Genomic DNA, 16,222 nt, shown 5'->3' with positions numbered 1-16,222 from the left:
GGAGGGTAATAGGTCGCCCGCAAAGGTTAGGTGCGACATCATTAATCCGAGTATACGTTGGGGGGGTTTTTATATATTTTCCCTACCTTTCATGTACTTTTCAAATATATAAATTTTAATCTTAAAATATTAAGTTAATCTAATCTAATTTAGCTTCAAAGTTTAGTTAAATTGACTCTCGAAAAGCGAAAAGTGCCACATAAATTGGGACGAAGGGAGTAATTTCTAACACTTTTTTTATTTTATTTTTACATATATTTAATTGCAAGAGTTTGAGCCGAAAGTCTATCGCTAACATCTCTCTGCCCCAAAGATAGAGATAAGGTTAAGGTACATCCTATCCTCTCCAAACCCCTTTGTGGGATTACCGTGGGTATGTTGTTGCGTTGTAATTGCAAGAGTTGTGATTTTACTCTTATGTAGGATATGGAATTGTTTAACGAAAGTTCCAGCATTATTTTGTTCGCTAATGGCAACTAGCAGTATTTAATTAGTATAACTACTTTTTTTCAATATTTCTTGACAATTTCCACTTATGAGGATGAGACAAATAGAAGCTAAACCATATTCTTTATCCTATCGCTTAAATATATATATATATATATATATATATATATATATATATATATATATATATATATATATATATATATATATATATATATATATATATATTTAAATTCAGCAATATTTTAAAAGCTAACCAATATTTATACAGCTTTGAACCTTTTAAACATTAATTTATAAAATAAGTTGCTAGCGACCTCATTGCTGGACTGATTCACCGAAAAAATAGTCAACTAAAGTTTTTCTTGGAGTAAAATAATAATGTGATATACTAATTAAAGATATTTTGATTTGTTGGAACAATCTAATTCCGACCTTTAGAAATTTATCTTCTTAGAGTACTAAGTGAGATTGACTGTTGATGATAGTCTTTGATTGAGTGCAGGTTCAAAAGGGGAAAGGTTCAACATATTGCCCAACAAAAGTCGGATAAGTATGGAGCGTGGCTGCATGAATATATGCATAAAAATGGTGGTTGCAAAAATGCTTTACAAATAAGACCCTCCAGCTGAACATCCGCGAAGAAGCACAAAAACGAAAAAAAAAAAAAAAAAAAAAAAGCTACACTAACTAAAAGCAATTATAGAAAAAGCAAGTAAATAAAGAAGTTGAAAAAAGAAATAAGAAATGACTTTTCCAGTCAAACTAACGTACATTGTTTCTTTGTTCATTACTCTATTTATAGGCCCACAAACATCATAAGTAATAATAGGGGTTATCTGAGTTGCTCATTTAGGAGTGTTATATAAACATCCACAATTAAGATTAAAAAACAAAAAAAACTACCTTCAGCCCCCAAAAAGAAAATTAAAAAGGGAAAAGGAATAAAGGAATGAAACTAACAAGGCGCGGTAAAAGCAGATATGGAATATATACGTATGATATAACAACATACCTAATATAATTCCACTAGGTGGGGTACGCAGAGTTAAACATGTATACACTTACAAGTTACTAGAACCAAAAAAAAAAAAAAACTTCTTAGAGAAGTCAAGTTTCAGAAGGTAGGCATTTCTTACATCTATTTAGGAGAATAATATATTACATATCATATGTACAAGTTCAACCTGAAAATTTGCACGTCACGAGGTACCAAAGCTGCAACCAATATGATCTTGGGTGATTATGTGAAGACGGTCTTGCATGACATCCATGGACGGATAAGGAGGAAAACACAGGCGGTAGAAGCATGTGTGCGAGGAAGGCAAGCAATCATGAGACTCCGAGGTTTTGTAGATGTAAAGTTTAGAAGCTAAACCACCAAAACCCTCGACAGGCAGAGACTTAATTGAAGTCCAGAAGAAGAGAAGAACATTTCTCTGCTCAACGGACATATTCCCAACTATCTGCAGCAATAGAAAAGAAAACTCTGAAAATGCTGCCCAGATAACTCTGAAAAGAATTAGAGTTCGGATATATACCACTCTTGAAAACAATGAAGAAAGAGGGATAAAAAGGGCAAAGCTTCCAAAATCTGCTTATTATGGAGTGTTTTTTGTCAATGGTGTTTTTCAAAAAAGTACTTGAAGAATAGCAATTTGTATTTGGTTAATCAATTCGAAAAACACTTCTGCCAATATTAGGGCAGTACTTTGTGCTTGGCCAATGTTCCAAAAGTGTTTCTAGGAAAAAGCTACTTCTTTTAACTTCTCCAAAACAGTTTCTGCTACTACTCAAAAGCACTTATTTTTTCCCTAAAAGCTTCGCCAAACACCTCAACTTTCTAAAATAAGCACTTTTGGCTTTCCAGAAGCTTGGCCAAACAGGCTGATAGTAGCAGACAAGAAACGTGTACCTCCCAGAACCAGGATATTTGAGGATCACTTTTGTTGTAGCCATTGAAATCTGTATGTGCTCTCCAGTCTTCTACAGAAACATCAGTTTTACTCCCATAAAGCATCCAGTCAAGATCTTCATGATCTAAGATCCGGAAAAAGGATTCTCGGAGCTGTCGGTCAGTAATTATGTGAGCAAAACCTTGAGCAAAATGGGCTACCTGCTGAGCAATTGATGTGACAAAGCGGTGTTGAACAAGAAGATTAACATACTCATCCCTATTCTCACTGTTCACAATGGTATCTTTCCCATTGGGGCAAAGCTCAACCACTTTCCTGGATCCCAATTCTTCAACTTCACAAACAAATGTTAGGCCTAGGATATCTTGATCCATCATTTTCGTATCCATCTCCAGTATCGTCTTGCAGCCACTGTACAAGTACGGATCTGCATCCTTAATGTCTTCAAACGAAATATTCTTTCCAGCCAATAGCAAATAGAACACACGATCAAATGCAATGCTGATTTGTACTTTATGCATTAAGGCCAACGCAATCATCCTGCCAGAGAAGATAAAATACTCAAGGTGCAACGGGTCCACTTCAGATGCTGCAAGCACAAAATGTAGGTGAGGGTTATTTGCATTGTACCAGAGAGAATGATATTACTTTTCATGAAACATCAAAAGATTGTACCAAACAGCCAACCATCATAAATGCCTGTAAGATTCATCCTAATCCAGAGAACTATGATGAAGCATATTCCCAGTTGTCTCATACATATTGTAATGAGGAAAAAAAATGATAATACGACTAGGAAATACTCATATGCCGTACAATCCAAGTACTCCAAATGCAGCTTCATTGCGAAAGATTTATAGGTAGAATCATTATGGCCATAAATAAGACTTGAACTCTCCTATTATTATTTCATAAACTTTATCTGATTGCCTGGCAGTAGCCGAGCTGGTGTGATCAGAGAAGCAGAGAACCAAAGGACATCAATAATAAAGCAACTTAGAAAATATACTAATCTGATTCTTCAATTCAGTAGAATTAACAAAAGACGTGAGAACTTAATTCGAGACAAAATTAACTTTAAACTCTCAGCATGTTAGAATGGCTGAATCTCCTCAAGCAGGCTGGCATTATAAATATATATATATATATATATATATATATATATATATATATCAGCATCTATTCGTGAGCATACCATAATTACTACCGGCTGAAACTTATTCCCAACTTCCAACAAAATCCAGAAAAGAAAAGATTACCAATAAAAGAAATCCAGAAATCTATTAAGCAAAAGCCATGCAAGTTCTACAAAAAGACATTGCTTAAAATATCTGAAGGCCGGAAATTTCTGGAAGAAGATAATATTCTACACAACATAAGATTAAATGGGCAAAGAAATATATGAGGGCTCAAATTAGCAACAACTTCGCAGCTTCCAAAGGATCTAAAACAAGGAAAGATCTCTGAACTAAGCGCACCAATGAAATAGAGAGAGAAAGATGATGAATTTCTGTTATTGCTTCCAAGAAGATGTATACTAGTGTATTGCAATTTGCATTTAAGTAAGCTCCCATCTTCCTAGTTCGCGACTAACAACTCAACCCCCCAACTAAATAACTGAAGACAAAACAGACAGACAACTAACTCCTGCGAAATAACCAAACCCCCGTCATTAACCCAGTACAATGACTCACTTACCCCTGCTTATTAACTAATTGTAACACACAATTTCTCATAAATTAATTCCACCTAGATACAAGTTCAGAGAGGGAGACAGGCAAGACCTCGCTCCTCAGGGTCATAAGTAGATCAAGTCTCTCGACGGACAGTACAGGATCCAAAAATTTTAATATAGAGACAGGTGCAATCCCACGGTCATAAGTAAGTCAAATCTACAGTTCTCCAGAAGGACAGGAAAGGATGCAAAAATTGATTTCAAAAAGTAGAGATGTTGCAAGAAATGAGCTACTCTCATCAAAGGATAATAACCAATACACTTTGGAATTACAAACAAGTATTCTCAAATCCACAAAGATTCAACTTCTATTTCATACTCTCTCTTTTTTTTGGAAAAGAAAAACATAAGAAACATCTTTCATACTAAAAACTTTAGATCCAAACACTAATAAAAAAGATAAATGAGAACAAAATGTCACATGAACGTGTGCATAAAGGCAACAAAAGCTTACCTGGATTTGGGAAAAACCTTCTACCATCATTTGGGCAAGAAACAAAGAGAGCATTTTGAGGGTTGAAAATAGCTTGACATACCAAGGAAAACCACTCCCTCAGCACACCAGGCCCGGTAGCTTCTTCATTCTTGAATTGCAGAAATAAATTGCCTTGCAACGATGTAGGATCCGCACGTCCAATGTACTCAAATGATTCTTCCAACAAATGGGACCTGCAAATGAGCATCTCATATAGCTCCTCGTTCTTGTTGCTCCCTTCTCGAAGCATCTTCAAGGCAAAACGCCGCCTCATCTTAAACTGAGCTACCTCCCTGTGCTTAAGAATCCACTGATAATCTCTAGAACTTTTTGAAAGTCTAACTATCAAAAAGCACAATGCAACTCTTCTTTGTCTCATCTTCTCCCAAAAGACTTCCTCCAAACCCTTATACAGTTTCGAAATGCTTTTTAACTCCTTTAGAATTACAAGATACTTAGACCAACAGAGTACAATAGGCTCACATCTCCCTATTTTTTTCAAACACAGCTGGCTTTCCAGTTTCTTTAGACACAGCTCCAATTTTTCCAACAATTTACAAAAAACACAATGCACACCTTCAATCAGCATTTCAAATCCTTCCCTTCCAAATGCTTCTTGACGTCGTATTGCACTCTTTACCGGATGCATAAACTTAATAAACTCACACACATCACTACCTAATAACCCCATAAACTCAGCTGATCGAACACTCAATCCTAAAGCATGTGATAACCTTGTTGCCAACTCACGAACAAAAGGAAAAGCATCTTGCAATCTCAACATATACTTAACATCATCAGGGCCACACCACTCTATCATATTCGCTAAACTACTCCGACAAAATATATACAAAGCATCATCAACACCAGCTGTCCGTCTCAGAAGCTTACAAAACTCTAACAATAGAGGAGCACACTGACTATATACTATTACAGGGTCCGGGAAAAGTGTCTTACACCAAACTATAATTTGACGAATGAATTTATACGCAGCTTGTTTGCTAAATGCATTAGGAGACATATAAAGCTTTACCAGCGATGCAGGAACAGAGGAGTAAATAAACATTAGGAGATATTCATCAGATTTATTTTCCTTTGGAGTCATTGTAAGAAACTTGGTAAGCATCTTCATTATATGGCCGGCATTAGAATTAATAGCCGTGTAATTATTAGTGCAGCTGCAGAGGTCAATAATAAGGGAATTCAAGTAATTCAGCAGCTTCCACGTGTGAGGGTGGCGCGTGCTTTGCATTCGCCCTATGAGTTGCAAGGTGGCGTCGTTTTGGATATCACATTCCGATAATGTTTGCGATAGCTGAAGCTGTTTCCCGCAGTAGATTAACCGCTGCTCCTCCATTCCTGGTGTAAAGAAGTAAAGGTATGAAAAATGAAAGAAGAGTCAAATTTGCAGACTCTCGGTTAACTTTTCTGCCAAGCGGAAGAGTTTATTTATATATACATTCTGTAAGGATTGCTGTAAAAGGATTGATACAAATCCTATATTCTCTCTAATCTACAATTTTAAAATATGTACAGCAAATCATAATAGCAATTTAAAGCAAAAAAATATGCTCTATGTCTATTTTTGAAAATATTTACGCCACCATATGTATAAACACTCGATTTAGCCCATATTTGTGTATAAACACCTTTTATATACTTTTATGCAAGGTTGATACATTATGTATAATGCTTTCCCCCACGTATAATGTTGTATAATATTATATATTGGGCTATATGGCGTAAATATCGGGTAAATTTCACATATGGTCATATAACTATCACTTTTTTTTCATTAAAGTCACTTAACTATGTTTTCTAACACAAAAGTCACATAGCTTTGAGCTTTATTAACACAAAAATTACACCTACCGGAAATCTAACTTCTGATGGATAATACTTTTTTATTATTTTTTATTTTTAACCTAATAGATACAAACCTAATTAAAAAGAACTAACCCGACCCAAAACTTATGTGCAGATATTAAACTACTAAAAGGGTGAATAAATTTGAAAAAAATTATCACAAAATTATTACTTCCGATGCAAATAGTAATAACTATTACTCCATAAAATTCAATTTCTTACTACTCAACAAAATGTAACACTTTTCAATATATATTAAAAAAAGGGCCAATATGCCATAAGATTGAAAAAGGAGTTGTTTCATGTAAATTAACAAAAGTTAACTAATAGTTACATCAAACAATATCATATTTACCAAGGTAAGTTTTTACCAAGAACAGGCCTTAAAAAATTTTAGTAGTTGAGCATATAATTAAATAATCAAGGACAAGTTTATCTACGGTCATGTCCTCTTCCGACACATTTTGTTTTTGTGTACCCATGGAAATTCTAGCGTCCAACTGTTAGTATCACAAGCCACAACATTTTATTTGCGCCAATGAAAATGAATTATAGAATTTTTTTATTTTTTTTTTGAATTACATTATGATTACGAAGAAAAAAATAAATTATCAAACTGAAAAAGTTAATCCTAACATTTTATTTCCACAAAACTTTTGCTTGAGAACCCTAGAGAGAAGGATGTATATTTGGTGGAAGCTTGATTCTGTTTCTTTAGTATTTTAATTTCTACATATAGCTTTTGGGTCGGATAGATTTTTTTTAATTGAGATTGTATCTATGGAAAAGGGTCAAAAATACCCCAAACCTATTGAAAATGGACCTCCGCTAGATTTTAATCTCAAAAATACCCTTACGATTAAATAAAGGGACCACATAGGGGTGTCAAATTTGGCCCAAAAAGTGATTTCCCGCCCAACCCGCCCAAAATTTTATGGGTTGGGCTCAAGATAATTTCACATTGAGCTGATTTTAGCCCAACCCAACATATTTTAAAGTGATCTCCAACTTAGCCCAATACTAGCCCAATTCTAGCCCGTTTTTAAGATTTACTTAAATTTGAGTTTATTGCTTGAATTTACTCTATTTTTTTTTATGTATACACTTTTCTTGTATCTTGTATTTTATAAGTTTGTAGCGTGTTTGATATGAAGGAAAATATTTTTCACAAAAAATGTTTTGCTCGAAAATATTTACTACGGAAAATGTTTTCCTCAAAGCAAAAAATGTATTTCTAGAAAATATTTTTCTAGAAAAAAGACCCTTCAAAAAAATTGGGTCAAGTTGAGCAGGTCATGACCCAACCCATTTTTAAATTTCATTTCAAAACTTTTGAGATAACCTATTTATCACCTCAGCCCATTTTAATTGGATCAATTTCAACCCAACCCGCCCATTTGACACCCCTAGCGACCACATATACCCCTACACTTTAAAAGACTTCCACCTCAAATAAAACATTTTTTTTGCTGACATGGATTTTCCAACTCAAAATTGCCTTTTTGGGGATTGTTAGATTCTTTCATTATCATCCTTCTTACTTAGATACTTCCACATAATTCATGAAGAAACCAAACTCAATTTCACTTAATGAACAAGAAGAAGACCCAACTTCAAAATCTAGTGATAGTACCTCACACAAATTAATTAGTTCAATTTCATCAGATTAACCTAATGGCTTCTTCTTTACTATACGCTCTCCCATTTACTCAAATTCTTTCTTGCTTCTCTACCTTCACTCACCAGTAAAACTCAACAATTTTCTCGGCAAAAGAAAAAGAAGGAAACTACATGTCAGCAAAAAAAAAAAAAAAATTTAAAGGTTTTAATTTGAAGGGGAAAGTTTGTTAAAGTGGAGGGATACATGTGGTCCATTTATTTAACGTAAGGGTATTTTTGAGATCAAAATCCAGAGAAGATTCATTTTTAATAATTTAGGGGTATTTTTGATAATAAGAAAAATAATTAAAAAAATATTACCCATGGAAGTTGGATTATTTTCCATAGGTGTTATTTTTGTGTCAATAGGCGTTTGGTCATACAAATTAAAAACTTTTTTATTTTTTTAAAATTTTAAAGTTGGAGTTGTATTTGGTTATAATTTTTATAAAAAGTATTTTTTTAACAAGATTTTAATTGCGAAAAATAATTTTTATTTTATTTTTTAAATTTTAAATATAACTTCAACTTTAAATTATATTTGAAATTTTCATAATCAAACATTAATTTTTGAAAAAAAAAAAAAAAATTCAAAAAAAAGTGAATAATTCTTATGGCCAAACGAGTCCTTAGTAAGTACAAAATTTTGTAACTTTTGCCCTAAAAAATATAGTTAAATGATTTTAGTCAAAAAATATAATAATAATTATGTGCCTCTATATTAAAAAATATAATTAAGTGATTTTGGTGAAAAAATGTTATAATTAAATGATCATACCAAGTAAATATTTTAAAAAACTATATATTGTGTTGAAAATATCCCATTTAAAATACATGAGTGATTGAAGAAAAAGGGATAAAATAGGAAGTAAGATAAGAGTTAACATGAAAATGTTCTAGTGTGAGAGGGGTTTGAGTTAATACTACCTGTTATTCCTGTGATCGACTGGATTTTAAGGTGAACTGATGCTACTGTGTCGCTGGAATTCCCTTGAAGGACTAGAGTTTTGCCACCGCAAAACAAACGGATGAAGAACTGAATCCGAGTTGATGTCGGAGACGGAGGTACGACGTTGTCATCATCGTACTTGCGTTTGATGCTGCTACTGTTGTTGTGGTCATGTAAGTGATACGTCATTTGAATTAGTGGAGAAAGGAAGAGTGTTTTGAGTTTAAAGCAGTGACTTCATTTTGTTGAACATGTTGAGGTGTCTCTCACCTATATACATTTTGTGAAATTTGTCTCCCTATTACTCCCACCATTTTATAATAAGTGTTTTTTTAAGTTCATGCATATTTTTAAAAAAATTGCTCATTCTAAAAAATAGGAGTATTTTATTAACTTACTCCTAAATAAATTTTATTACTTTCTAAAAAAAGAAAAGATAATTAGTAAATCTTAATTATTTAAATAAAGATAATTTTGAAGAATTTGTCCAAAATCTTCTTAAAATTCTAAATCATCACTTATTTTTTTTAAAATTAAAATACCTAAAATATCACTTATTATGAAATGAAGGAAGTAATAAGCACGGAGAAAGGAAGAGTGGTTTGAGTTTGAGCTCCAACTAATGCGTTTATAGCACTCACTTCATTTTGAACTATGCTGAGGTGTCTCTACTTGGGGAGAGAGGCAAAAATTTGTGAAATTTGTCTGCCTTTTATGCTTTTTCCTGTAACCCCTAACCCCTTCCCTCCACCCCCAACCCCAACAAACTACAACCCATCTCGCTCAGTTGGTCAGTTCGAAACCAAAATGTAGGTATTTTTGGTAAAAGATTTTTTTTTTCTGTTTATTCTTAAAAATGGATAATAATTAAATTTATAAGTGATTGATAGGATATGTGGTTAGATTAATTCATTACGTATAACAATAGCAAGCAAATGATAATATATTGATGAATGATAGCAAGTAAATAAAACTTAAGAAACCGAAACTTTAAACTCTGAGAACTGGTCCGGTTTTGGAGATTGCCTCTTTAACCCGAGCCAAACAATAAGAAAATTCCACTGCTCCCTTTTCTGATTACAAGTGTGATGAATAATGAAAATCTCTCCCTAAAATGAAGGGGATACACCACTGTTTTAGGCTCGGGTTTTCTATGTTTATCAACATATCCCCGATTTTGACAATCAGTTGAACTCACAACCCCTTGGTCCTCGTTCCCTTCGATGGCCAACGACCTCATTCTTCTTCGATCTCGTATCAAATAGCTATAATATTTACTCCGGTTCTTACCAAATACAAATTACTTCGATTTTTACCGTATACATTTCCTTTATAGAACATGCGTTATATTCTCTTCGTCTCAAAATAAGTGTCACCTTACTAAAAATCATACTCATTAAGAAATTAATAAATATAATGTGGAGTTTACTAAACTAATCAATTTATTAGATATTTTTTAAGAATTGAGTAATACTAAAGAGGATTACTTCTTTAATGCTAAGAGCGTAGTTATAAATATTTGTCAATTTGTTTCTTGAATTCTAAGATGAAACTTATTTTAGAATATATTTTTTTTGTTAAGATAACACTTATTTTGAGACGGAAAGAGTAACGGATAATTGGATCATGATCAATTAAACTTACGTTTGATGGTATTGTTGTGTTGTAAGTGATACGTCATTGGAAGAGTCGTTTGAGTTTGAGCTGTCGATGTGTTTAAAGCACTCACTTCATTGTGAACTATGTTGAGACCTTGAGTCTCCACTTCAGTTGGGGAGTCAGCAACAGATTTTTGTGAAATTTGTCTGCCTATTAATTAAGCTTTAATTCTTTTTCTTTTCTTCCCCTTCCTTTCCGTTAACAACCACCCACGCCCACCCCCAACCCCCGCCAAAACTCATCTCCCAAGTTGGTGAGCTCGAAACCAAAATGACAATCATCCGTCCCAAAATAAGTGACTTTAGCAGAAAAAAAGCGTCTAAAATTCAAGATAAAAAATGTTCTCTCTCCGTCCCTATTTATATGATGCCTTTCGGATTTCGAGATTCAAACAAATACTTTTCTAACCGTAATTTTTGCATACGTCTTTTAAATATTTTGAATTGTCAATTATAATAACTTATAAGTAGTACTTTTTATGTAATTTTCAAATATATAAATTTGTTTCAAAAAATTTAAAGATTACATATTCAAATTAATTAAAATAAACAGATTTCACTATGAAAATATTAATTGTGTCATATAAATTGTGACAATCGGGGAGTGAGGAACATAATTTTGCCTCCCTGTTAAGCCTCTTTTTTTTCCCTATCATCTCCCTCAGTAGGTGATGAAATCAACCTCTCCACAAACACACACCCCCCCCCCCCAACCCCCTCCATCTCTCATTAAATCAACCTCTCCACAACCCCCCCCCCCCCTCCATCTCTCCCTACATGCACAACCTATCTCCCTCAGCTGGTGAGTTCGAAACCAAAATTATACAGTACATAGTAGTCAAAGAGCTACATTAATGTGTACCAAAAACAAAAACAAAAAAATTATTTCACTTGATCGAAACCAAAAACCCTTTCCCTTCTGATATTAAGCGCTCGGCGTCTCCAATATTTCCCTATCTGCTTCTTTTATTTAATTATTTTAGTTTATGTTATAAAGTACAACTTTAACTATGAAGACGTATCTCAAGAGAAAACAAATCTTTTTTTGATTCGAATGCATCAAACTTGATTGATACCAACTCCCGCTTGATTTGTTTACAGTTCTGAATAGCAATTGAAATGTTTGTGGGGTCCATCCCACGTGGTAAAAATTTCAAGTGCCAAATTTACTTGGCTTATTTTTCTTTCCTTCGAGCCAAAGTTTGTTAAAGATGCGGACATTAAAAATTGCTCCTGTAGTGTGCTTGGAGCCCAAGTCTTCTAAATTGAGAACTTGCTGCTTATTTGAGACACACCAAACAAAAACAAAAAAAAAGAAAGGCATTACAGACAGGGTCTAAGAAGTAATCCATGACAAAAATAGAGAGTGTGAGCTGAGCAATATTATAGTGAGGTAGAAAAATTAAAGAGAATTACTTTCTCATCTCAATTTATGTGATATAGTTTGACTAGACACGGCGTTTAAAAAAGAAAGAAATACTTCTGACACTTGTGATCGTAAACAAGTCATAGATATTTGTGTGACTATAAATCATTTCATTAAGATTAAAAGGGGAAGTTTTAAATTAAATTATTTCTGAATATAGAAATGCATCATTTTTTTTAACAGATTAAAAAGAAAAGTATATCACATATTGGGATGGAGAAAGTATTTCTTTTAAGTGTGTAGTGATCTTAATTGAGAGTTGCAAAATCGAGTATTTTACTCAAACCCACAAAGTGTAAAATTCATCGCCATAGTGACACTAATTGTTCCTCTAGACCCATGATTTTTTCCTTATTTATAAGGTTTCCACATGACAATTTTGGGGTCATTGCAACTTTTTTTTAGTCTTGTTGATTATCTCATATTTCTGTGTTCCGCTTTTATTGCTACTGTATACCGTGAATATTATTCCATGTGCTATTTTTCAAACAATGTGGAATTAAGAACAAACAAGAGATAGGAATTTAGAATAGATTAAAATAAAATAAACAATGAACATTTGGAAACAAGCAAACACCCAATTAACAGTTATGAGAAACTAGACTCTAGGATTAACCCTCAAAGGAGAGAACCTTCTTTAAAGTCATCTTGATAGTTCTAACACCCACATAAAAATTCATTCTCACAATACTCACATAAGAGTTTCATACATATTCATTAACAAGAAGCTAAAAGAATAAAACCTATACGTAATTTTTCATAGTAACTACTTAGGCTATTACAGAAATGATAATTACAGCCTTAATTGAGAGTTGCAAAAATCGACCCATGTGACGGTGCATAACGATTGGGGTGAAGCCTCCTGGTTGCGCAGAAGAACTTATGGCTTTTGCTCAAAGGTTAATTTAGGATTTGCACCACTAAAAAGAAAAGGAAAAAGTATCTTAAGTAGGAATTGATCTCTAGCCCTCTAGAGAAATAACTCAACATTCAACCAAGTACATCATTTAGTCTCCTTGTAGGATGGGTGTCAACGGTAAATATTATTTTGATTTTAAAAATATACACATAAAATATCAAATTTTAAGGAGAAACCATGGATTCACGTGCCCTAAATTTAGGCTTTAAATCTGCCCCTGGCTGGTCTTTCTCAAACACGGTCGCGATAGAGCCCGATTGAGCCTTGCACTGTTTATGTGATCGCGCGTAGTAGTCCGATATCATAGTGAAGCATTGTAATGCCCAAATTTCAGCCATTTTTTATATATATATATATATATATATATAAGTGCGGAGTGCCCTTCAAAATGCGTCGCCGAGCCCATATTTTGGTATATACCCGTATATATGATCGTATATATATATATATATATATATATATATATATATATATATATATATATATATATATATATATATATTTAATTTTTGGCCCTTTCGCCTAATACCATGAGGTTTGGGGTTCGAACCCCGACTCAATAAAAAAAAACACAATTTTGCGAGGCAGAGTTTTGTAGCAAAGTTAGGCTTGCTCGTGCCAAAAGTTAAATCCGGCCTTAAACACTTGCGAGTTTTGCCTTGTTTATGATCGCGCGTATAGTTTAGTGAAGCAGATAAATCTTTGCCTTGCGAATCCAAACTCTATCTTGCGATTTTTAAAAAAAAAATTGACTGAGCGGGAGTTTGTACCCGAAACCAAGGGGTTTTAACGAAGGGCAAAAATTAAAGACCACCAATAAGGGCATTCCTGCGAATTGCCCAATTTCAGTTACGTTATATTGCTTCCTTCCTTGATCTTGGGCTTTTCGTAGTTCACGCAGGTGGTTAAATTATTTTAAAGGGCAACTTACATAAATGACTACATTTTGGGGTTTTTTTTAAGGCATAGCTACACTTTAGCTAATTATATTTCGTAGGTACAGTAGATTGTATTCAAAATTCGGATTGTATTTAAAATTCGGCTAAGTCAAATTTCGCTGTATTCAAGTTCAGATTCCGCTGTATTCAAGTCAGATTTCGATGTATTCAACTCAGATGTATTCAACTAAGTTGTATTCAAGTCAAATGTATTCAACTCAACTGTATTCATTTGTAGCTACTTTTACACTGTATTCACTTCATTATATTTAAAATCGGTTGTATATAAAAAAATATCCTTCAAAATACACCCCCGAACACTGAATTTTGAACTAAAAAAATTAATGAATACACTCAAATACTGAATACAAGAAATAAAATTCACTGTATTCATTTGTATACATTTCAAAATTCACTGTATTCATTTGTATACAAAAAGATCTCCTTCGAAATACAGGCGAAAAACACTGTATGTATACAACAACACAGTGTATCTTGCGGTCAGCTAAGAAAAATACAATGCATTTTTCGATTAGATCTGAAAAATACAGTGTATTTTCCGATCTGATCTGGACAATATAGTGTATTAAAAATACAAAATACACTAAATCCTGCCAGATCTGACTGTTTTTGTCTAGATCTGACACCGACGCCACCAGATCTACGAAAACACCGCCGTCACCTTCATCGTCACCAACAACCGCCGCTATAGGCTTCATCATCACCTTCATCTTCGGCGATACAACGATGATGACCGTCATCGTCATCGTCACAAACAACTCCGCCACCAGAAAAGAGAGAGAGAGAGAGAGAGAGAGAGAGAGAGAGACGGCAACGGGAAAGAGAAAGCCCCCGCCGCCATCGACAAAGACAGCAGGAGTCGACGGTGGCGAGGAGAAAGGAACGGAGAGAGCAGTGGTGTGTTGTTGTTGGTTGATGGCCGGAGCTCGTTCGTCAGAGCTCTAGCGGTGGAGAGCAAAAGCAGTCAAGATAATTTTTTTTATAAATAATAAAAATAAAGTATTCTACTTTAAATATATCTGTAGCTATTAATTATATTTAACATATTACTCTTAGCTACAGGATGTAATTAATCTAAACTATAGCTACTAGATATAATTACCTACTAGTGTTTGCCAGACCATGTAGATTTCCCATTTTAAATTGGTGATCGGATTTAATTGGAAAAAAAAATGCCACCTAGAGAAATTTAGGTGGGAACATGAAATTTAATGGGTAAGGGGTAAATATGGCCTAAAAGTTGGATGACAAGGGCAATTATAGCTTATTTTTTAGAGTACATGCGCAAATTTGACCTTTTCCGTATTAAGTACTCTCTCCGTCTCAAATTATCTGTCGTGATTTCTAAAAATAATTATCTCAAATTATTTTCATTTAAAAATTCATGACAAAACTAATTATTTTTTCCCATTTTACTCTGAGTAATAATTGTCTTTGAAGACTACATAGACCCCTATCATGGGGTGATGACACATAAAAAAAAGTAAATATTCAATGAAGAGATATTATATCTTAAGACATAAATAAGGGTAAACTAATTAAAACTTCCCCTAATTAATGTTTTCATAAAGGGCGTGTAAAAGATAAATACGACAAATAATTTGAGACCGATGGAGTAACTATTCCCATTTGTGAAAAACATTAAATATCAAGATTCATATACGGTGAAATAACAAAAACTTTCCTATCATGCCATTTACAGCATGATTTTTCTTACACCTGATGTTCCAATTGGAGTTTCTGGTTTTATGTAGATTTCTTGAGTTCAGTACTAAGAAGTTGGATTTGCAAGCAGGGCTTTGGAACATAAAAGAGCGCGACTGGGATTCACAAACCGATGACACCACGTCTAAAGTAACGCCCGGGGATACGAAAATGAGTAGTGGCTCACTTTTGCCATGGAGAATGTGAAAGCCACCAACAGAGAGCATCCATATAAACTTGCCACTTCAACGAGATATCATATCTACGAAGTACAAATGTGAAGTTACTTCAAATGGTACTGTTGTACTCTTCCGCATAATGTAAAGATTAAAGTCACCACAGCATGAAAAATGAAAATCTTAAAAAATTCTTGCTTCACTTTTGTTTTACCCAGAGCTTGTTAGCTAAGAATCTTGGGAGCCTACAACATCCTCCGTCGCCGAGTCTATTAAGCCTCGATTATCATGCATGAAGACAATAAGGCTGTATTTGAAACGTGCTTTGACTTC

At 33.7% G+C, this 16,222-nt stretch overlaps 1 protein-coding gene across 2 annotated transcripts; it reads right to left on the bottom strand.

Annotated features, from left to right (window-relative positions):
* Nucleotides 1-1,429: 1,429 nt before the first annotated feature.
* LOC132056941 (E3 ubiquitin-protein ligase UPL5-like) lies at nt 1,430-9,380 on the bottom strand. 2 transcript variants are annotated; one of them, XM_059449353.1, is made up of 4 exons: nt 9,026-9,380; nt 4,553-5,932; nt 2,363-2,952; nt 1,430-1,913 (listed from the first exon to the last, which is right to left on the bottom strand). In XM_059449353.1, the coding sequence occupies exons 1-4, from the start codon at nt 9,234-9,236 to the stop codon at nt 1,650-1,652; spliced, it is 2,445 nt and encodes an 814-aa protein (XP_059305336.1). In that variant the 5' UTR covers nt 9,237-9,380; the 3' UTR covers nt 1,430-1,649. The 2 variants fall into 2 exon arrangements, with proteins under 2 accessions (XP_059305336.1, XP_059305337.1); XM_059449354.1 differs by having other exon boundaries at nt 1,672-1,909; nt 2,357-2,952.
* Between the last annotated feature and the right edge of the window lie 6,842 nt (nt 9,381-16,222).

This window comes from Lycium ferocissimum, chromosome 5, assembly GCF_029784015.1.
Source record: "Lycium ferocissimum isolate CSIRO_LF1 chromosome 5, AGI_CSIRO_Lferr_CH_V1, whole genome shotgun sequence".
NCBI lineage: Eukaryota > Viridiplantae > Streptophyta > Magnoliopsida > Solanales > Solanaceae > Lycium > Lycium ferocissimum.
Note: the sequence above shows the minus strand (reverse complement) of the source record. Positions and strands in the feature narration are given on the sequence as shown.